The sequence below is a fragment of the Podarcis liolepis genome, assembly GCF_965112155.1.
Source record: "Podarcis liolepis genome assembly, chromosome: 2".
NCBI classification, from domain to species: domain Eukaryota; kingdom Metazoa; phylum Chordata; class Lepidosauria; order Squamata; family Lacertidae; genus Podarcis; species Podarcis liolepis.
This window is the reverse complement of record NC_139555.1, coordinates 104,206,855-104,230,081: the sequence shown is the minus strand read 5'-3', so window position 1 is coordinate 104,230,081 and position 23,227 is coordinate 104,206,855. Positions and strand designations below refer to the sequence as shown.

General features: G+C 43.6%; 2 protein-coding genes across 7 annotated transcripts in view; both read left to right on the top strand.

Annotated features, from left to right (window-relative positions):
• Positions 1–659: 659 nt before the first annotated feature.
• On the top strand, positions 660–6,414 carry LOC310701983 (ribonuclease P protein subunit p14-like). Of its 3 annotated transcripts, none has more exons than XM_083493579.1 (6): positions 660–806; positions 1,734–1,841; positions 1,959–2,043; positions 2,705–2,781; positions 4,090–4,168; positions 5,355–6,414. In XM_083493579.1, exons 2-6 carry the CDS (start codon positions 1,750–1,752, stop codon positions 5,409–5,411), a joined length of 390 nt encoding a protein of 129 aa, XP_083349705.1. In that variant the 5' UTR covers positions 660–806; positions 1,734–1,749; the 3' UTR covers positions 5,412–6,414. The 3 variants fall into 3 exon arrangements, with proteins under 3 accessions (XP_083349705.1, XP_083349706.1, XP_083349704.1); XM_083493580.1 differs by having other exon boundaries at positions 708–810; positions 1,741–1,841; XM_083493578.1 differs by lacking the exons at positions 660–806; positions 1,734–1,841; positions 1,959–2,043; positions 2,705–2,781.
• A 5,830-nt stretch (positions 6,415–12,244) lies between these two features.
• The window catches only part of PXK (PX domain containing serine/threonine kinase like), a 46,034-nt gene continuing 35,051 nt past the window's right edge, over positions 12,245–23,227 (top strand). Inside the window, exon 1 of one of the 4 annotated variants that reach the window (XM_083492385.1) lies at positions 12,245–12,615. In XM_083492385.1, coding sequence (XP_083348511.1) covers positions 12,514–12,615 — 102 coding nt within the window. In that variant the 5' untranslated portion in view covers positions 12,245–12,513. The remainder of the gene's footprint in view (positions 12,616–23,227) is intronic. The other 3 variants (XM_083492386.1, XM_083492387.1, XM_083492384.1) reach the window with 3 other exon arrangements.

Genomic DNA, 23,227 nt, shown 5'->3' with positions numbered 1-23,227 from the left:
GTTTTCCCCCTCCACTCATGTAGACATGGGGAAGTAACAGACTCAGCGGGGGGGGGGGGGGACACAACAAAAGGCATTCCTGTAATTCACGGGAGGGCTCCCGAAAAATGGTGCACGCTTACCCGGGAGTAAGCCTCGCTGAGCACAATGGTGCCTGCTTGTGACTAAGAATGGCAGCAAAGCGAGGCATCCTGTGCCCATTTGCTTTGACTGTAAGCTTTCCCTGGATTAAAATTCACAACCCAGCAAAAGCGGCATGGGGTGGAAAAAAGACTGCGCGACCCATTTCGCTCTCCGTCCCCACAGCAAAGCAAGCGCTGCTCGCTGCCCGTCCCTCTTCCCCAGCTCTCAGCCTCCGCGACAGCGCAGCAGCGCTCTACAAAGCAGCCCCATTCGAACGCCCTTTGACGCAGGCGCGCTAGGTCCAGTAACTTAAGCGAGAGACCCCCGCCTCCGAAGCATGGAGTTTTTGATCCTATTGGCTACCAAGCGTTCCAAACCGCCCCGCCCATTCCCAGCGCCAACTCTGATTCTTCCCCCGCCCTCTCTTCTCCCGAGTGCTCCTTTACGTCTCTTCCATGACCGATCAGCCCATTGGGCCGCCAGCCTACGCGCGGGGCGGAGCTCCTGACGACTTCGCGCATCCGCTATTGGTCAGAACGGAAGATACGGGGCTCTGTCATTGGCCGGCGGAAGTTCTGTCCGGTTCTCTCTCCCCCCCCCCGTGCATCGTTCTGTGTGTTGCCCGAGAAGAAAGGCACGTGCGGGAGGCATGTGGCGCCTGGTTCGCTGCAGGACTGTTGTCGGTAGGTTTCCCCGTCGCAGGGCTCCGTCGAAGAAACTCTCGTGGCAGCCTTGAAATTGTGGGTTCCCGCCCCAGTTTAAGCTTTTCGGGGAAGGTTAGCTTGCTAACAGATAGTGCAGTGGGGTTCAAAAGAAGAGTGGGACGTAAAGCCTTAGGCCCAAGTTTTTTGTTTTGTTTCATTTTCATTTTAGAGTGTTGTTTATGCTGTACTTTTGCACTTTTTTATTGTTGTTAGCCGCCCTGAACCCGGCTTCGGCTGGGGAGGGCGGTATATAAATAAAATTTTTTATTATTATTATTATTATTATTATTATTATTATTATTATTATGTTTTTGTGTTTTGTTTTTTAATGATTGACACACACACCCCACACCAAATTTCTAGTTCCTATTTTATCTGTAAGCCGTCCTTGTCAGGGAAGAAGGCAGTGTAAAAATAAATACATAATTATAATCCTAATGATAAAGTCCTGTGTATCCTACTGATTAGGAAGAGTGGTTTAATTATGTGTCCTGAGCATTCTTCTTGTTTATTATTATTTATTTGCACCCCATCCATCTGACTGGGTTGCTCCAGCCACTCTGGGCGGCTTCCAGCACATTTAAAAATATAGAATGCTTCAAAGTTCTGCAGAGCTTTGAATGGCATTTTTCATACTTGTGATTTGTACAGCACTGGGTTTCGCAACTTGGGAGCCCCCCAGTTCTTTGGACTACCGCTCCCATCAGCCCCTGACACCCCAAGCCTGAAGATCTTTGCTGAAGAGTCCTTGGCTTATGGTACTGCTGTCTAGTGCAGAAGGGAAACTGGCAACTTCCTAGTTGCACTCTCCTGTGTACATGTTTGAAAGTACGAATGACAGTTGACAATTTGTGGAATTTCCAGTGTAGGACTTGATGTGCTTTAAGTGGCTATTTCTTCTTTTAGAAATCAGCTTACCAAAATGACTGAATTTGGAGAGGGCAACAAGCCATCTTCCTATAAAAGAATAGTTCTCAAGAATGCTTCTGAATACCACTATCTAAAGATCCATTTGTAAGTTCATGCCTTTTTTCCCTTTTGCCCCTTCACCTTGGAAGGAATTTGTGTGGCGTATTCTTTTGTTGATCAATAGGATTTACTAATAAGACTTATTGCTAACTTACATTTCAGGGAGTTTCAGGAAGCTGACTTTAGCCTAAATGCTGTTGAATTCAAACAACTTATCATCTCTGCTCTGAAACGGCTGCATGGTGAGGTATGTTTGTTGTTTATGTTGGCTGTCATTATTTGGAGACGTCATTTCTCCAGTTTCCAAATTATGAGACTCTTGAGAGTCCCATGGACTGCAAGAAGATCAAACCTATCCATTCTTAAGGAAATCAGCCCTGACCTCTCACTGGAAGTACAGATCCTGAAGCTGAGGCTCCAATACTTGGGCCATGAGAAGACTCCCTGGAAAAGACCCTGATGTTGGGAAAGATGGAGGGCGCAAGGAGAAGGGGACGACAGAGGACGAGATGGTTGGACAGTGTTCTCGAAGCTACCAGCATGAGTTTAACCAAACTGCGGGAGGCAGTGGAAGACAGGAGTGCCTGGCATGCTCTGGTCCATGGGGTCACGAAGAGTCGGACACGACTAAACAACAACAACAAATATCCCCTTATTTATTTGGATCCACTGCATAGAGGAAAGATGGCTTCTGAAGGAGTACAGCTATGCACTGTTTGTCTTTATGCTTTTAAAACTAGGTGAGAACAGGCAGCTGTTTCTCCCAACTTTAAAGGGTGAAACATTGCAGTCATAACAAGAGAAGACTAGGAAGAGAGGAAGTGATATAAAATATAAGTATTCAGCAACTTCATTTTGCAAAGTCTCTTTCTGCTTCTTAGTAACAACGTAATATCTTTTCTTTTTAGGTTGGTGCCGCTTTGCTTGTCGATGTGCTGACCTATGAGGAAGAAACATTGTCTGCAGTACTCAGAGTACCTAATGCGTAAGGAACTCTGAATATACATCTTTAGCAAGCGCTATTGGGTGAAAACAAGGCTCTCTAAAATGAAGGGGATGCTCTTTGTGTTTAAAGAAGATGTCACAAGCTTGGTTGGTACTGTACAGGCAACTCCTCATTTACACAGGGTTGGGTTCTGAGGAACTGTGCAAAGCCTGTCCCCCTCACCCTCTTCTGGTGCCGAAAACGGTGCTTGCTTCCATGGCCAATCATGCACAAATGGGGAGTTGCCTGTATGTAGCATTGTTGTTGCTTGGGTGTAGGAGTGTTACTTAATGGTGGTGAAGGTGTAATTTCCTCGTTGTTCCTGCAAGGTCAGGGTTGGAAAAATACTTCCAATTTCAAAATGCCAGTACAGTGGTACCTTGGTTCTCAAACGCTTTGGTACGGAAACAACTTGGAACCCAAACACTTCAAACCCGGAAGTAAGTGTTCCGGTTTGCAAACCTTTTTCGGAAGCCGAACGTGCTCCGTTTTCAGTGTTACGCTTCCGATTTGAGTGCCACACTTCCATTTTGAGTGTCACGCTGAGGTCTGTCTGTTTTTGCAGCTCTTTTTTATTTGTTTTTGTGACTGTGTGGAACCCAGTTCAGCTACTGATTGATTGATTGATTGATTGATTGATTGTGTGTCTGCAGTACATTGTTTATTGCTTTCATTTTATGGATCAATGGTCTCGTTAGATAGTAAAATTCATGTTAAATTGCTGTTTTAGGAGTTTTTTTTAAAAGGTTGGAACGGATTAATCCATTTTGCATTACTTTCTATGGGAAAGTTTGCCTTGGTTTTGGAATAATAATAATAATTTATTATTTATACCTCACCCATCTTTCTGGGCTTCCCCAGCCACTCTGGGCGGCTTCCAACAAAATATTAAAATACCATAATACATCAAACATTAATGTTTTGGTTTTGGAATGGACTTCCAGAATGGATTAAGTTTGTGAACCAGGGTACCACTGTATGAAATAGCAGCACCCGGCCTACACAATGTTACTCAAAAAACTTGATTTGAGTTACTTGAGTTACTTGGCAATAGTCAAATGGGTTTCTGACAACCACATACCAATCCTGTGCAAGGTGTTCTCTGCATTCTCCTAAAAAAGAGGAAATTTTCGTTAAATTTGTGTGTGGAAAAATGTGCTTAAAAATTCCAACAACACAGAACTGTGGATCTTGCCTCTCAATGAATGAGACTGAAATCTTAATATTTGTCCTTAGCCTTTTCTGTCATGTTGTGTTGGCACTTGTTTTATGTGAGCAAGAATGTCTCTAATTCTGTCGTTTGAACAGTGGCCTCGCAAAGCTGTGGAGTGCTCTGACGCTGTTTGGTTCATATCAGAACAGAAAGTGTGCTTTTAGGGTGATACAGGTAAGAGTTAAGATGCAAGCAATCTGATCCCAGGTTATAAATCTGCGTAACAGAAAGGTCATTTCTTTCAGGACTTACATGGGAGTATGTCCCTTTGAGTGCAATGGTGGTTACTCCCAGATGGATAAAAAATGGCTGCCAAAAGATGTTATGTGATAACCAGTCACAGAAGTCTTATTTCAGTAATGGTTTGTAGTACACACATAGCAAATTGTAGTTAATTGGTCTTATTTTCTGAATTTCTCTTGAAAAACCAAAAGTAGCTTACAATAAATACCTCAAGTAAGGAATTTGAAACCCATACGCTTGCTTTTTCATAGCGAAGAGATTAAAATTCATTTTAAGTCTCACACCTGCTTTGATTTTCCTCTGTGGTTAATAGTCCCAGCTAACTAAAACACGGCTTTCTAGATGGATGGAGTAATCAATGAAGTATTTGGATCATTGGTTAATACTAATCGATCAGAATTCTCTTTCACACTACTTGGCTAGCCACACTTCAGTCTCCTCATTATAACTGGCTGATCAAAGTTTATGCCTTAATTCCATTGTTTATCAAATATTCTTGGTTGTTGCCCTGGAGCTTCCAGATTGTGGAAATCTATGTACCGTACTGCGGTACGGTATTCATGTTGGTAAAAGACCAGTTCTTTTCAATATGGGATTGTTTAGAAAAGTAAGCTATTCTGTGTGTTCTGAGAAAGTGACTTTCCCCCATCATATATTTTTAGTCCTTGCAGGTGCCTAGTGCTGAAAGGTGGAATAGAAATTTAAATAACAAATGCGTAAAAAAAAACTTGTCAAACTTGCTTAGAAGCTGCTCACTCTGAATGTTCACTTCTGTGGCTGCTGATTTGCTGATATATCATGTTGTAGTTTTATTTTTGCAAGAACACTCCCCATTGTCCTTGGCCCTCTTCTGAATACCAAATAATTATATAGACTGTCATCAGCATGTGAAAGTGATTCTTGGTGGCTACAGAACTGAGTGTTCCTGCCCTCCCATGGTCATTGAAATGCCCACTTCCCCCTCACCTCCTAGGCTTATATTTTATTAAGTCTGGTTTCCAAGAAGATTAATCAACTTCCATTCTGTTGGCACAAGTTACTCACATTTTGTTTTCTGCAGGAATAATTTTCCTGTTCTTGTTTTGAAATTCATGTTCCTGTTTGTTCCCCTTCCTAGACTTCTCCGTTTCTTCTTGCGTTAGCTGGGAACAGCAGAGAACTGGTGCTGGATTAAATAAACCGAAAAGGCAACTTGACTCGAGCTTGTGAAAAGCCAGAGCTGTCTTAAGATGCAGGTGGCATGGCTGAAATGCAGATTTCTATGTGCGAGACTCCAACGAACTTTCCCAGCACGGCCAGATGTTGCCATTCCACTTGCTCCACCCTCTGTGCATCATTTGCACGTACAAGTAGGAGACAAGGCAGAATTAACCAAGACATTTACGCAGGACGATGTTGTTACCTTTTCGAAGTTAACAGGAGACACAAACCCATTGCATCTGGACGAAGACTATGCAAAGAGCTCAAGATTTGGCAGGAGAGTTGTCCACGGTGTTCTGATCAACGGGCTCATCTCTGCTGTTCTGGGCACTAAGATGCCTGGGCGTGGCTGCGTTTTTCTTTCTCAGGAAATTCATTTCCCATCCCCGTTATATGTCGGAGAAGAGGTCTTAGCTGCAGCGGAAGTGAAGAAACTGAAGAGATGTCTTGCTTATATTTCCGTCTCCTGTACTGTTGTAGAAAGTGGCAAAACAGTGATGGAAGGCACCGTTAAAGTCATGGTGCCAGACCATCAGAAATCTCAGATCTGACCCCAAGTTGCAGTATATTATTGTAGCTGAGGCCATGAATAGTTTGCGTGGACATACATTTAAATAATTTTCAAGACAATGCCAACTGGGTACATTAATGCAACTGCTTAATGATACACAGAGTACATCTTATACTTATCTATATCTGTAGTTGTTGGTGTTTTGTTTTATGGCTCAGAACAGAGAGCTGGATGCAGATTTCCTGCACCAGTGCATCATTCCCACCTACATTTCCGTGGTTTGTGAACGTGGCTGGTTTGGATTCTTTTGGACTGTTTGTGGTTCAGAACGGGCTTTTCCTGGTAATGGGTTCATAAACTTTAATAAAGCACAGATCCCATTAGAAAAAAAATTCATTCTCTTGTATTCCAATGCATAGTTTGGTGGGTTCCTCCCGCCACCCACAATAAAAATAATTACTTATAAGTGGTCTGTTGCTACCTATTCCCTTCATGCTCAAAGCAAAATGCAGGATCCCTTTACCCCATATATATTCACTCGACCACTTTGATTCACCGAATTGGCACTCCGACAGGTGCTACCTAATACTTGTCCTGCGCTTGTAAGAAATGAGTATTTTAGTACAGGCGGCACCTACTCGTTGGAACTCCCCGCCTGTTGACATTTGACAGGGGCCTTCACCGAGCTCTTTGTGCTGCCTGTTGCTTGTTTTTAGACAAGCCTGTCCACACACGCACAAGTTACATGTGTTTGATTTCTTTTTAACTATAGCTGATTAAATGATTATTTTTTTAAAGATCTGTTTTTCAGAAGTACACGTGCCTTCGTGGGCAACAAGTACTACTGGAATTGCTCTGGCCTACAGAAAAATGGCTGTTGTTGGTTTCCTTGTGGTTCTCTCCAGGGCTTTTTCTCAGCAAGAACTTGCCAGAGCTCAGTTCCAGCACCTCTCTGGTGGGTGCCATTGCTATGATAAGAGAATGAGGGAGACGTTCATAGTAAGTGATGGGAAAGGGGCATAGCCGGGGGGGTGGGGGCAAGTGGCAAGCTGCCCCCCCAACCAAGTACATAAATAAAAAATAATTAAGTGGCCAATCGTGTCGCAAATAGCTCAGTCCCCCCCCCCAATAAATCTTGCCCCCCACAACATGAATCCTGGCCATGCGCTTGGGAGTGCGGCAAGAGCTTCACTCAAAGCTCTTGCATCAACGAATTCACAGGGGATGAACCTTATAGTTGCTTCGAGTGTGGGGAAAGCTTACGTCAGAGTGGCAACAACCTTCCTTCGCATCAAAGATTCATACAGGGCACAAACCTAAGAAAGGGTTGGAGTGTCGAAAGATCTTCAATCATATCAAAGCTCCAGCAGAGAGCAAACCAAAGATTGTTCTCATCGTTAGAATCTGCTTCTTTTTCTTTGTTTCATTTGATTTTTTGCTTCACTCCAGTTTGTCATAATAGACTCTTGCTTGTTTTGAGGGCCTTTGTTAGAGTGCTTGAACTTTGCCTGTTGCGTCGTCGTGCCTGGCTGGCTCGAAGGACATCCAATCTCAGTTTGTGATTTTTTTTTGTTTTGTTTTATGTATCATAAGTTGCTTTTAGTTACCGTGGTAAAAATATGCAAATCTATTAAAAAATTAAAAAATGCTTAAACCCCCAATTAAACAGATAAAATCAGTAAAACCTATGAAGCATTTTTTTTTCTTTTAAAAGAAATTGCCTTTTTGTAAAAACAACAACCCCTAAATCATATGACTGGGTGGACTTGCCAAAACAAGTTTCAGCTGATGTGTAAAACAATAGTGAGTGGTTTCCTTTTTTTAGGGTTTGGCTAGCAATACAGAGCAGGCTCAGTGCCTATGTTTTTTTTATTTTTTAAAAATCACTTGTTTCAAGCCACTTTGCTAAGTTCAAGATGACTCTGGTTACATGCTCCTAGGTTCTCCATATCCTGGAGCTGTCTTGTCTTTCTCCTGCATGGCCCTCTGGTCAAAACCAGCACTTGTGTGTGAGTGAGACAACTTGAGTCATTGTCTTGCCTCTTCTTTTCATTTGTGGGATCTTCTCCCCCTGTGTTGGTAATGACAACCATCTCTTCCCATCCCTGGACCCATAAGAGTTGGGGTCAAGGCAGAGCTGCCTGTTCATAATTTAAATGCTTGTTAATTCTAGGGAGGGTAGAATTTATAAGTTAACACCTTCCTGTAGAAATCAATTCCTTCCAGAATATTTATGGGTAATTCAGGTTGTTAACTAAACAGGATGAATATAGAGAAGTGCTAGTTTCCTGGACGACTGACCATATCAAATACGGCAAACTAGTTTTGCTGATGCCAAAATGGAATTTGGATATTTTAAAACTGACAAGCGGCAATGTTAAGCTGGCCATTATTAACTCAGGTTCATTAAATGCTTTACCATTATTTCCAAAGCGTAAAGTAAGGTGTACTCTTCCTAAGATGTGTGGGTTGCTTTGGGCTTTAGTCATAAAGCTAGGGCATGTGGAAAACATTACGTCCTGAGATGGCAACTTTCACAAAAAGATGTTTTGAGTGGAAAACATTATCTTCCCCTGAAACAATTCCATTCAGCACAATTGTTCTCTTTTTGAAACACTATATTCTTAAAAGTTGTAGAGCTAGCATTCATTAAAATAGTGGCCTTAAATGGTTTGCATTTCCTCAGCGATGTTTGTAGGATTGTGGCCTGGGGCAAAAGACTGGGGTTTAAAACATAAGCTGCCCAGCATGACTGAAAAATCTGCATTCCTAGTTAATTTGGTCAGTATGTCAACTTAGGTTTTAAATGGCTGCAAAACACAACAACTCCTTGAGGAGAAATTTGTTTCACATACTGTGGTTCAACCAGTAAGAGGTATTGCTTTTTAGACCAGTTATCTAGGGAGTAACGGAGGGAGGAATTCTGTTTGCCAGATTTCATCGGATCTGTGCAATGGTGTGTTGGTGAAGTACAAAGATACATTAAAATTATGCTTCATGGCATTACGGATCACTTCCCAGAGCATCTTTTAAAGATTTTGATCAAAGCTGTGTGGATGTCTACTATGCACACACTTCAAAGTTATTGTGGCACGGGGCTCCTTGTGTCCTGTTCACTTCTGAATAGCCCCTCTCATTTTTGTGTGTAAAAAGAATAGTGAATGAAAGAGCGAGAAGGAAAAGACCATGTGGTCTGGCCTGACACAAGCATGTTTCACTTTTCCCAGCTGAAAAGAGGGTGACCCTTTGTAAAGTGGTTGATTCATCTCAGTAGGGAGCTACCCTCTCAGAGCAGCTTTGGTTAGCTGGAGATTGAGAGAGAAACAAAAATAGTAATAAAATAAAAGGTGCTTCCCACACCTTCCTGCATAAACTTTGTTTAAATAAATAATGTATGGAGTAGAACTTTTGCATCTCGCCCTATTTTTGAGAGGTGTCAACTGCCCTCGTTGCCTGACTGCAGTAAGAGGTGCAAAGCGTCGCTCCGCATGACCTAATAAAAGAAAAATGCAAATTGTTAAAATGCCAGCCTGCCACCTCCACAGTCTGAAACTCCTCTTAGGCACATGCTTAATGCTCCTGAGTGCTTGTCACATGGCAGAGTTGGAGGATTGACTGCCTAAGCCAGGCTTCCTCAAACTCGGGCCCTCCCGATGGTTTTGGCCTACAATTCCCATGATCTCTAGCTAGGAGGAGCAGTGGTCAGGGATGATGGGCACTGTAGTCTTAAAACATCAGGAGGGCCGAGTTTGAGGAAGCCTGGCCTAAGCCATGGGTAGCTAAGGTGTGGTGCCTTCCAGATACTGCTAGATTACAATGCCCATCAGCCCTAGCCAGCGTGATGGGAATTGTAGTCCACAATTGTCTGGAGGGCACCATGTAAGCTACCCCCAATCCAGGGCTACAGCCTGATCTGTGGAGAGTACAGTGGTTACATACGCTTCGGGCTACATACGCTTCAGGTTACAGACTATGCTAACCCAGAAATAGTGCTTCAGGTTAAGAACTTTGCTTCAGGATGAGAATAGAAATCGTGCTCCGGTGGCGCGGCAGCAGCAGGAGGCCCCATTAGCTAAAGTGGTGCTTCAGGTTAAGAACAGTTTCAGGTTAAGTACGGACCTCCAGAACGAATTAAGTATTTAACCCGAGGTACCACTGTACTTGGGAGAGGCAGCCCATTTCATGCAAAAGCAACTTGTGTTTGTGGCTTGAGGAAGCAGCAGGCCCCTTTGCAAGGCGGAAGCTACATCACTGGGGTGAGGGTTAGAGGTGTTCTGTCAAGGCTTAGATGAGGGCAAGAAACAGGAGGATAACATTTCACTGGGGGTGGGGGTGATTAAATCCCACTACTGTACTTTTCCTCCAAGGAGCTTCAGGTGGTATACCAGGACCAGGTGCGCAGCCTGGGAGTCATTTTGGACTCACAGCTGTCCATGGAGGCACAGGTCAAATCTGTATCCAGGGCAGCTGGGGTAGGCAAACCAAGGCCCAGGGGCCGGATCCAGCCCAATCGCCTTCTAAATCCGGCCCACGGACGGTCCGGGAATCAGCGTGTTTTTACATGAGTAGAATGTGTCCTTTTATTTAAAATGCCTCTCTGGGTTATTTGTGGGGCATAGGAATTTGTTCATCACCCCCCCCCAAAAAATATAGTCCGCCCCCCCACAAGGTCTGAGGGACAGTGGACCAGCCCCCTGCTGAAAAAGCTTGCTGACCCCTAGATTAGGCTGAAAGGCAGTGAGTGGCGATTTGAACCCTGGTCTCTACCCAGCAGTGCTGGGATGATTTCATCTACCGTTCATTACTGCTGTGGTGAGTGGTCATCATGCTTCATCCTGCATCCACTTAAGCTTTAATTGAGTTGTCCCAGATATATATATGCACATTTCATCATCATTTGACTTGACTCCACAGTTTACAAGTTCTTCCCTCTCTGCAACCATGGACATCTTCTTCTTCTTTGGCGATCACTTGTAGCCGAGTAAGATTGTCTTCCATGAACATGGTCTTAACAGTGAGTCTGTAAGTGACTGTGGAGGCCAATTCTGGATCCACATGTCCTTCCACAGTGGGGACATAGGTTTCCGGGTGGGAGTTGATCATGGTGAGGGTTTGCCAAGCGTGCCTTCCTCTTAGCGCGTTTCTCCCTTGCATCCTGAGTTTGAGTGTCTTCAAAGCCCATGACACCTTTGGTAAAGGTTGTTCTCCAATTGGAGCGCTCGCAGGCCAGTGTGTCCCAGTTTCGGTGTTGCCAGTCTTTCCCAGTTGCCCCCAAATGAGGCTGGTACTTCAGCTGATGAAACCCACCAAAGCTTAGGCCATAATAAACTGGCTGATCCCTAATCTGCCGCAGATATTGTCTTTGTAACAGAATCATAGAATTGTAATTTGCAAGGGAACCCCAAGGGGCCATCTAGTCCACCTCCCTATGCATTGCAGGACTTTCAATGAAAGCATCCCTAGCAGCAGGTCCAGATTTAGGTTTGATGAGGCCCTAAAGCTATTGAAGGTAATGTCCAGCTTTCTATATCCAGCTGTCCTTTGTCAACAACAAATTGCCACTGTTTTTTGTGTTGAATATATACTATATGGTAATTTATGGACCTAATAGGTATCTACAGCCATTTGCACCTAACAAAATATATATTTTATCAAAGTAATTGTTGAACTGAAATACAACTAAGAAGTATATTAATAGTGAAATACAATTAAGAAGTATATTAATAGTGAAATAATTATTAAGCTCTAACTTGATTTTTTTATTCATAACAAACTTAATAATGCAAACACATTGGCATTTGGCAGTAACAAAAGTTCCTTTAGAAACACATTTTTTACCATTTAAATTTTTTTTAGGGTCCCCAAGAGAGTAGGGCCCTAAGCTATAGCTTCTTTAACTTGAGCATTTACTTTCCCAACCCAAACCCTGCGGAAAGCCATCTAATTCTGATTTTAATTTTATCCTGACTTGTTTTTAAGAGGTGATTTAATTATTGTTTGATTTTATATCCATGTTTATATTTGATGTTAGACGCCGGGATACAAATAAAAGTTTTTTTTGTGTGTTTTTATTATTATTATTATTATTATTATTATTATTATTATTATTATTATTATTATTATACATAAACCCGCCACTGCCTGGCAGACGGCCATCCAACTGGGAAAGCCTCGGAGGAAGGAGCGCCTTCCAACGAGGGAGGCCGTTTCCACTGTGGTTGGCGGTTGTTTAAGGCGCAGCAAATCCTACAACCGGCGTCGTAGCACCGGATCCGATGCGGTTTCTGGGAAAGGGGTGGGGCTGGCTCCTGGCCACGCTTCTCCCTCTTCCTCCTCCTCTTCTCGTAACGCTCCAGCCTCTTTTTTTTTTCCAGGCCGGAGTTGCTGAGGCCGGGAGCCCTTCGGGCTTTAAGACCCAGAGGAGGCCTCGCTGGCCGGCTGCGCTCGCTCCGGTGTTGACGGCGGAACCACCACCACCAGCAGCAGCGGCGGCAGCAAATCCTCCTCGGGGCTTGGCGGGCGAGGCGCCGCTCTCTCCTCCCCGTCTTCCCCGCTTTAGCTCGGCATGGCCTTCATGGAGAAGCCGGCGGCGGGCAAAGTGCTGCTGGACGACACGGCGCCGCTGACAGCCGTGATCGAGGCCAGCCAGAGCCTCCATTCGCACACGGTATGCGGCTGGGGCAGGAAGAAGGGGGTCGCACAGGCCGGGTTCTCTGGGCGGGTGGGGGGCGTCTGCAGAGCCCGGCTGTGATGGGTGGGAGGCGCCTGGGGCTAAGGGAAAGGGGGCTCGGCGGGTCGCGGGGGTTTGCTGGCTGCAACATGCCCTGGGGCTAAGTGGTCCTTCGAGGTGGCAAGAGCCTCTCTCCGCCTCCCTTCCTCCCCAGGAAGGATTTTGCACGTCGTGGGCTTGGGAGGGAGATGGGGGAGAAAGTGGAGGATAGGTGGAAAGTAAGTCTTAATTAAAATCGTTGTTGTTATTATTATTATTATTATTATTATTATTATTATTATTATTATTATTATTATTTGCACCCCGCCCACCCGACTGGGTTGTCCCCAGCCACTCTACTACTACTACTTCTGCAGCTGCTGTTATTAGTGCTAAGGGTCAGCCTTGGGGTCTGTTGTCACTGCTAGGGTTGCTGATTTTTTTTTTGGAGGGGGGGTAATTTTTATTCGTTTGTTTCACTTTGTATTGTGCCTAAAACCGAGGGAACAGTTGCAACGGCAGACGGAAATGGAAAAGATGGGGAAACTATAGAACAGGCACGTAGGATGAGTACACGGGTTAAAATAACAAAGTCCAAGGTTTTTGAGTACAGTGGTGCATGGGTTAAAACAGGCATCCCCAAACTCGGCCCTCCAGATGTTTTGGGACTACAACTCCCATCATCCCTAGCTAACAGGACCAGTGGTCAGGGATGATGGGAATTGTAGTCCCAAATCATCTGGAGGGCCGAGTTTGGGGGTGCCTGGGTTAAAACAAGCAAGGAAAGGCCTTGGGTGCTGATCAGACTTGGGAGACACAGTGTGGAGCTTAGGAGTTACAGTGGCTGGAGGAGAACTGGGGAGACTTGGGTTCGAGTCTCAACTCTGCCACGAACATCATTGGATGAGGCTGAAGGAGGACTGTCCCAAACTTATCTTTCTGGTTTTTTGTTGTTTTTGGTGAAGATAAAATGGGAAGCAAGGACACGCCATGTACACTGGCTGATTTGAGTTTTTGTGATAGAAGAATAGTCGGGTGAAATGTTACGGAAAAATACAATTCCAGAGAGTGTGAAGTGTGAATAGTTGGCAGTGCCCCTGAGTAGGTGCAGAATGTATTTTTTTCTGACTGCAGAGTAATGGAGAGTGTCATTGCACTGTTGTGAATTGGAGGGAAGAGTTTTTCAAGAAAGAGGGTGTTTTGTTTTAAAGTGGATTTCAGCTGTGACCAGAAAATGGAGTACTGTATTGGTGTGAGATAATGTGCTCAGGTGCGGAGTTAGTGTGAATGTTTTTCTTTTAATTTTCATTTCATCCTTAATGAACGCTGCTGTACTCATAGAATCATAGAATCATAGAGTTGGAAGAGACCACAAGGGCCATCGAGTCCAACCCCCTGCCACGCAGGAAACACCATCAGAGCACTCCTGACATATGGTTGTCAAGCCTCTGCTTAAAGACCTACAAACTCAAGGCAGTTTGTAAACCGAGAGACATGACAGAACATATAGCAAAAACCACACTGCCATTCTATAGCAGTTCAGAACCACGTGACAACATTCAAGAGTCCCATTTTGCATGTAGTATTACAAAATAATGACAAAGTTAAAAATAAAGCTAAACCACTCTTGCCAATTATAAGTAATTAATAATAATCAACTAGGAGGATACCTAGTGCACAATAAAATATGTAAAATGCCAGATATTTCCATGGTGGGATAGATTGGAAGGTGGTGTTAGTGCATGATGGGGAACAGAGGTTATTTAGATTGGTGTGAGGTACTCCTTGGGTTTTGCATTGAAAGAAAACATTTCCATCCAACTTGAAACCATTCATCCAGACTGCCTCTGGGAAGGTCTCAACAGGATATGAAGGCAGTAGCAGTCACCATTTGTTTGCCCCTGGCATTCACAGGTATAATGCCTATGTTTATCAAGTGTAAAGGGCAAAAACAACATTAAAAGTCCAACCCTGCTTTATGTTGTGATCCATTACAGCCTAGATACTGACAAGTTGCTTCCTGGAAATAAAACCGATCAGAGAACATAGTCAGATGAAGTGCATCATGCTGTGATATGCTTAGATTAGCCAGTGTGGTAATTGTAGCTTATAGATGGATTTTTTATCATACTAAGAAATCATAGAAATGTATGGTTTTTTTGCCTTCATCTGACTATGATCTCTGAACAGTTTTATTTCCAGGAAACAACTGTTGGTCACTTGCAGTGGGGCTAAGAGCAGGCAGCTTATTATCAACTATTTACTATATGGAACATACTTTGTTTTAAGTTGTTTGAATGTCTGTGGGTTGCTGCTGCTTTGTGATCGCCCTTCATTAAACTGATTGCATGATAATACGCAAGAATGATTGTTCAGTGATGGATTATTTTTCTGAATGGGCCCTTTTAGAGGGCAGGTGACACAATTATTCTTCACTCCGTGTGTGTGCACATGGTGCAATGTGAGAAAAGAGTTTTCAGTTTGGGTTTTGAGAGAAGATAAAACTGTGGATTGGATTACTGGTAAATCACCTTTGAGGTTCAGTGCTCTCTTTGGAAATCTAATTCAGGATCAACAGTTGTGCTGCCTGCTTTAGAAGCCTATATGCTTCCCCATTGCTCTGCCTGTGTAGTTATAAATAAAGCATATTTGCAGCAGAGTTCTCTAGTTATGGGAATATGGAACACTAAGTGTGTAATGAGAGAAATTGTTATATGGTTTATACCCCATAACAAATGAACTGAGAACTGTTGACTAGAAGGGTAGCCATGGCTTTGAATAGAGATTTGGGACTAAGCAGGACTCATATTGGAATAAACTTGCTTTAGCCCTGGACCTGTTTAACGTTTATCTGCCAAAACTGCTCTGCAGCAGCTTCTGGTATCGTTCGTTGCTATGACCTGACTATCCTTCATGGTCATGTAACACAAAGCTAGGTTTACAACTAAGACATGAACAATGTAAGGAAATCAGAAACTTACCTGCACTAACTATCATCCCACCCCTCCTCCAAACACAGTTTTAAGAAGACTTTGCTAACTATTTACAAGCCTGTAGTAGTAGGGTCCCATAAATAACTGGGAAGTAACAATTGCCTCAAAACTAGGAAGGTATTTTTACACTGGAAAAGAATCTACTATGTTTTTCTTTTCAGGCCGCGAGTTCTCCTTAAATGACAAGCACAAATATCATGTGTGGGCAAGTATATGAATGAAAATGTGTGAGGCCTGGTCCTTTTGTGGTCTTAAGTCACATAGCTCACATATTTTAACAATCCTGCACAGCATTTTCTTGACAAACCAGATTTTATATTAAACCACATCAAATTTGTATCCCTTGGTTGCCTTGACTCTCCAACTAGCATGATGATGATAGAAGAAATTCCTCTTATCTTACTGTTCAGGAGTAGGTTTAAAGAAAATTGAACAATTTTCTGTATTTCCTTGAGGTTTCCAAGTTACATTATCTTCATTTGTTAACACGAACAAAATAGTTGGAGTCATATTTAGTGTTACTTCATTTAGTAGGCTGAACTGGACTACCTGAATTTAGTAATTTCACTTCAGTGGGGACATTGGTTGACATGCGGATATTTTGCGTCTCTGCCCGTCCTTCCTTCCTTCCTTCCTTCCTTCCTTCCTTCCTTCCTTCCTTCCTTCCTTCCCACCTCTCCATTTCCTTGGCCCACAAATTATAAACCAGAAAATGTGGATTTAAGCTAATGTAGTTCGATTGAAATGAACTGGATATGGTTCACATCGGCCACACTTTAGGTGATGAGTCACGGTTCAGTTGTAGAATAGGTTTTGACTTTTGCTGGGTTGTGGATTGGGTTGTCTTCTAGAAAGACTACTTTATTAAAACTTACACATGCTATGTAGTTCTTGCCATTAAGTATAGTGGTACCTCGGGTTACATACGCTTCAGGTTATATACGCTTCAAGTTACGGACTCCGTTAACCCAGAAATAGTACCTCGGGTTAAGAACTTTGCTTCAGGATGAGAACAGAAATTGTGCTCCGGCGGCGCAGCGGCAGCAGGAGGCCCTATTAGCTAAAGTGGTGCTTCAGATTAAGAACAGTTTCAGGTTAAGAACAGACCTCCGGAATGAATTAAGTACTTAACCCGAGGTATCACTGTATATCTGATACATTTATTTTTATTCTAAAGGGCATAAAAGCAACCTAAAGGTTTTTGTGGTCTTGACGTTCTGCCTTGGTTTCTATGGGTCTTTGGGGAGGTTGGCTCAAATTGGCAAAGGGAGAGTCAGGTCTAGCTTCCCATTGAGAAACATTTAAAAGCAGTTTTCCCAGCCAAATAGTGTGTCTTTCATATGTGGGAGTTGAAAAAACCAATTTTGTGAACCTTATCTTTGCATTTCCGTTTTGTTAATGCACACTGAGGAAAGTTCAAATAGAGGTTTGTTCTTTTAATCACATGTGTACTGTGAAGCAAACGTCCTGCTGGGCTTTCTCAGTGATTTCAGAGCTGTATTTGGCCATTCTTAAACTTCTGTTTCATCTGTTAGGAGGCAGAGACGAAACAGTTGCACAAGGAGGCAAAAAGTGTGTTGACGTATTTTTTAAGAAAGAATATGATACATAGCTGTACTTAGTAGTTTGCCACAATGTTTCATTGGGTTTCCTGTTATCTGGAGTGAGAAGTGGGGTCCTCTCCTTTGATGTAAGCATTTTCCTTTATAAATTAACATTTTTAAGTAACATCCTCTTGAGCTGGAGCAAGGAAACTTGAAGCTGTTCAGGGAAGTTTTTAATGTGTGACATTTTAGTGTATTTTTGGTCTCTGTGGAAGCCGCCCAGAGTGGCTGGGGAAACCCAGCTAGATGGGCGGGGTACAAATAATAAATTATTATTATTATTATTATTATTATTATTATTTATTTATTATCCGGCAAATCACATTTTCCCTTTACCACCGCTCTAGCCCTCTTGACTAGACAGAACACTGAGAAAATGTCACAATGCTTCAGGGTGTTCGGAAGCCACTCCAAATCAATTGTTCCCAAATATCATACTTTTCCAACACGCTACCTGGGTGGGCTGGAAGAGGCTCAGTGCAGATAAGGCTGAATAGTTGATGGTGATTGGCCCTGTTACCCTTGGGGCGGGTTATCCGTCTCTCAAAGCGGTCCCAGAAATTTGCAGATTTTGGAGTGCCCTTGGATTCCAGCTCTGCTTCTTAACTCTCAAGTTGTCAAAAAGAACAGGACTGCTCTTTCCCAACTTGGATGGTAAATAGCACTGCCCTTTTTTTTGAGTAGGGGAAGTGCAGATCTAACTATTGCAGTACATGCACCAGTAACCTGTTGGAACCAGAGGCCTTCCAGATGTTGTTGGACTCCAACTTCCATCGGTCCCAGCCAGCATTGTCATTTGTTGGGAATGATGGAGGGTTGCAGATTATACATTTTCTTATTCTTAATTGGGTTGATTCACATTCTGTGGCCTTTTAAATGTGTTTGTGAGAAGGGAAATACTGGTTTGTTTTTGTTTTTATGGTGTATTTTGTGTCCTCATTTTGTATTTTTATATTGCGAAACGGCCCTGTGATCTCTGGATGAAGGGCAGTACACAAAGAAAATACAGTGGTACCTCAGGTTAAGTACTTAATTTGTTCTGGAGGTCCGTACTTAACCTGAAACTGTTCTTAACCTGAAGCACCACTTTAGCTAATGGGGCCTCCTGCTGCTGCCGCGCCGCCAGAGCACGATTTCTGTTCTCATCCTGAAGCAAAGTTCTTAACCTGAAGCATTATTTCTGGGTTAGCGGAGTCTGTAACCTGAAGCGTATGTAACCCGAGGTACCACTGTAAAATAAAAATCAATCTCACTGTGTGTCCAGGTCAGTTGTAAATGGTCTAGTCACTGAACTTCTGAAGGAGCACTTAGTCCAGGGGTCAGCAACCTTTTTCAGCCATGGGCCGGTCCACTGTCCCTCAGACCATGTGGTGGGTTGGGCTATATTTTTGGGGGGAAATGAATGAATTCCTATGCCCCACAAATAACCCAAAGATGCATTTTAAATAAAGACACACATTCTCCTCATGTAAAAACACTAGGCAGGCCCCACAAATAACCCAGAGATGCGTTTTAAATAAAAGGACACATTCTACTCATGTAAAAACATGCTGATTCCCGGACTGTCTGCGGGCTGGAGGCGATTGGGCCGGATCTGGCCCCCGGGCCTTAGGTTGCCCATCCCTGACTTAGTCTCATATACACCCTCTCATGCCTTATTTGTAGGAAAGAGCCTGTTATGAGCGCCCTTGTCTTCTGAGGTGTTGCAGGTGTGGCAGCTGATCACAAGGCCTTTCCTCTGTTGTGTCCCTTCTTGCTCTTTGGGACGACTTTGTCCAACAGGGGGGTCTGTTTGCCTGTTTCCCTTCTGGAATTTAAAATGCTGATCAAGACCTTTGGTAGGAAAGCATTTTGACTTACCTGTTTTATGACTTGCACTGTTTCGGAATTTGTTGCTTCATTTTGCTGTGTGTATTTTATTTTTCCTAATTGTCAGCTAGGCTGCCTTGGGTGTGTGTGTGTGTGTGTGTGTGTGTGTGTGTGTGTGGCTTTCCTGTCCTGGAAGCAGGGTGTGAAATGTAGCTTTAATGAAAAGTATCTCTGGGAGTGGCCCAGGGAAGGGGAGTGGCAGGGAAGGGGAGGGGAGTAAGCATGCTTAACTCTTTCCCTGCCATCTGTTTTTTTCCTTTCCAAAGGTTCCCCCCCCCCCCCAGCTTCCATATGCATGTGTGGAACCCGGTGGTGTGGTATAACAAATGATTTGTATTTTTCTGTGTGGTTTTTTGGGGGGCGGGGAGCTGGGGGCTGTTCATTACTTGGGTGGTGGCAGGGATTAGAAAAGCCTGTTGTTCCAGTAGAGGCAAATTCTAGATTTGAATTTGGAATCCAGAGGCCTTTTGGAATTATAAGAATTCTTGGTAATATATTTATCCCACAACTTTACTGGCAGGTTGACAAATTGGCACTGTAGCCAGAAAAAGCCTCAGGCTTGTATGCCAGTGGTATATCTTACTCAAAAAAGTTATGGCTAAACTAATTTTGCTATAGTAATAGTACATATCAGTATTCTTCAACCTTTCTGTTTCTTCCTTTCCTCTTCTTTCTTCACCCCCCTTTTTCCTGCACACACAGTCTCTTGTTTTCCATCTGTCACTCTCCTTCTTTGAAAAAAACCAAAATGAAATACCTTAACAAGCTAAAAAAAAATAAAAATCTGTGGGTGTGACCCACTTTAGATTAGGATACAACCCAGTTGTGGATTCTAAACCAGCAGTTGAAAAACTGATGAGTCCAAATAGGGCTTTTTTAAAAAAGGAATTTTCAGTGTGGCAGGAATGAACAGCATCTAAACCTGCATTTTGTTTTCCCCAAATGGAAACCAGGGTCAGGCAGAATAAAAAGTGCACAACTGGGGAGTTTTGAGTTCACTAGGTGATGGTGGAGGGTGCATGAGGAATGGAAGGGAATTCCTCCCACCATACTTTATATACTTAAAAATGTAGTGCCTTCAAGCACAGACATTATTGGGCAATGTAACGCTTTCTATCTTGGCAGTTTCATGTTCTGGGCTTGCAGCAGTGTTGAAACTGTACTTGTAGTTTTGTAAATATTGAAGCGGGGTGTGTGTGTGTGTGTGTGTGTGTGTGTGTGTTGCTTAAGCAATATTTCTGCTGTTCCAAAACATCCTGGGTTTTGTGAGAGCATTTGGCTTGGGATCAAACAAGGCAGCAAAGACAGAGCTCCAGATACTATCTCACAAAACGATGATGATTGTTTATACTGCTGCACATTATGGTAAATAGATGCTTTAATATTTCCTGATTTTGCAGGTTACATATATTAAAGTTCCACTGGCGTTCTGAGGGAAGCATTGCTTTTGTGGGTGAATACTTTTCCTACGGAGGGAGCGTGTTTGTTTGTTTTGCTTCTCTACACTCATTACATCAGTATTATCAGTGTCAAAGCCCCACAGGAGTAAAGCTGCTTTGGTGTCAGGGTTCATTCGGAGATGAGAGGGGAAAGAGAGGTTTTTTTACTAGCCTAGAGTCCTGAAGCTGTGCACCATTGTCAACCCTGAAGCGTGAAGCAACTGCGCTAACCCAGAAATAGTACCTCGGGTTAAGAACTTTGCTTCAGGATGAGAACAGAAATTGTGCTCTGGCGGCGCGGCGGCAGCGGGAGGCCCCATGAGCTAAAGTGGTGCTTCAGGTTAAGAACAGTTTCAGGTTAAGAATGGACCTCCAGAACAAATTAAGTACATAACCAGAGGTACCACTGTATATGTGGTTGCTGCTCTGCTGCTAGAATCTCCTGTGTGTCTACGAGACTTTAAGGGAGCGGGTGGCGCTGTGGTCTAAACCACTGAGGCTTGCCAATTGGAAGGTTGGCGGTTCGAATCCCCACGACGGGGTGAGCTCCCGTTGCTCTGTCCCTGCTCCTGCCTACCTAGCAGTCCAAAAACATACCAGTGCAAGTAAATAAATAGGTACTGCTGTGGCGGGAAGGTAAACAGCGTTTTCGTGCGTTCTGGCTTCCTTCATGGTGCTCCGTGTGCCAGTAACAGCTTAGTCATGCTGGCCACATGACCTGGAAAGCTGTCTGTGGACAAACGCCGGCTCTCTCAGCCTGAAGCAAGATGAGCCTTTGGCTGGACTTAACTGTCCAGGGGTCCTTAAAAAAAAAAAAACCTACTTAGAGACTGTCATACCACAGAGGTTTATTTTATTTTATTATTTTTTACAATCAAGCACTCTCTCTATATATTCATATATAATGAAATAAATAAATGAATACCTCTTTATGACATACAGTAGTACCTCTGGATACGAATGGGATCTGTTCCGGAGCCCTGTTCGCATCCAGAAGCAAACGCAACCCACGTCTGCGCGGGTCGCGATTCGCCACTTCTGCGCATGTGCGTGACGTCATTTTGACCGTCTGCGCATGCGCAAACGGCGAAACCCGGAAGTAACACGTTCCATTACTTCTGGGTCACTGCTGAGCGCAACCCGAAAGTGCTCAACCTGAAGCACATTTAACCCGAGGTATGAGTGTACAGTGGTACCTCGGGTTACATACGCTTCACATTACGCACTCCACTAAGGCAGAAATAGTGCTTCAGGTTAAGAACTTTGCTTCAGGTTAAGAACAGAAATCGTGCTCCAGCGATGCAGCAGGAGGCCCCATTAGCTAAAGTGGTGCTTCAGGTTAAGAACAGTTTCAGGTTAAGTACGGACCTCCGGAACGAATTAGGTACTTAACCTGAGGTACCACTGTACTGCTTCAGGATTGGCTACCTTGTCTGTTTATTTCTGTTCAGGATTTTACACTCTTTCATTTTCATCTTCTTGTACGTTCTACCGGTAATTTATATTTTTTCTCCCCCTCCCTCCACCCCCAGTTTCTCCAGAGTTGAGCAGCGTAAACGGCAATGCTTGGTGTACATGGTGTGCTTCAGAAAGCAAAACTGGTTTTCTTTCTGGTGGCTCCGACTCTTATTTGTTGGGAGGCTGTTGGCTTTCAGCTCCCATAAGCGGTTCCTACAGCCAGCGTGAGCAAGGGCTTGAAGTCGTTGTTGTTACTTTCAATGCAGCGGGCTACTACTTCACTTCCAGTAGGATACAGTAAAAACCTGGTTTTTAACCTATGCAGATTGTGGTCCCGAGAGAGCTATTGATAGCTAGCTGAATAAAAGTGTGTTTCCTCAGCGTGTGGAAATCGGAAACTGAATGTGGATTATCTCTTGCACAACACAGTATTTATTAGAAAACAAAGCATAAGGCAATTTTAACCTAGGCAGTCTAGAGCTGGATTAAACCATTACCTAAGTAGACTACATAATAGGCCTCCAGTCTATGTAAACTGGCAGTTCCTCATGTGTGGATTATTAATAATAATAATCTTCAACTTATTAGTTGCTTGTTACCTAAAAGGTATCCAAGCTATTTACCTTTTTATATTAAAAAAATGATTATACTATAGAGGTGAAAATTCATATTTCATATTTTTCTCTCTCTCACTCAAAAACAACATGGAAAACACCCTCCCCAATTCAAGCCACAACAGTAATTGATTGATTAATTGCATTTATTCTACTTTTTTCCCCCAAGGGTCTCCTCCTCCCCATTCATCCTCACAACAGTCCTGTGACTGTTAGCAGGTTAGGCCAAGAGATGTGATGGCTGGCCCAGGGTCACTCAGTGAGCTTCATGGCTGAGTGGGGATTCGAACCCCGACCTCCCAGGCCCTAGTCCAGCACTCTAACCATTATGCCACACTAGCCAGTATGCCAGTCTTGCTCCTGCCTTGGACTCCTCCTCCAGCTCTGAATGCAAGACAACAGATCAGCTACTTTGCAGCAGGGAGGTTGAACGTGGTGACTGTCACGAAGACTAGAATGCTTTGGAAGACTGAAGGGGCAGGGAAGAATAGGATGAGGTGGGATATGCACTTCGTGAGGCTACCTTTGTGGGAGCTTGGCTCCACTTGTGAAAGAGTATGCTTCATAAATATGCTGGTTTACTGATAAGTGTG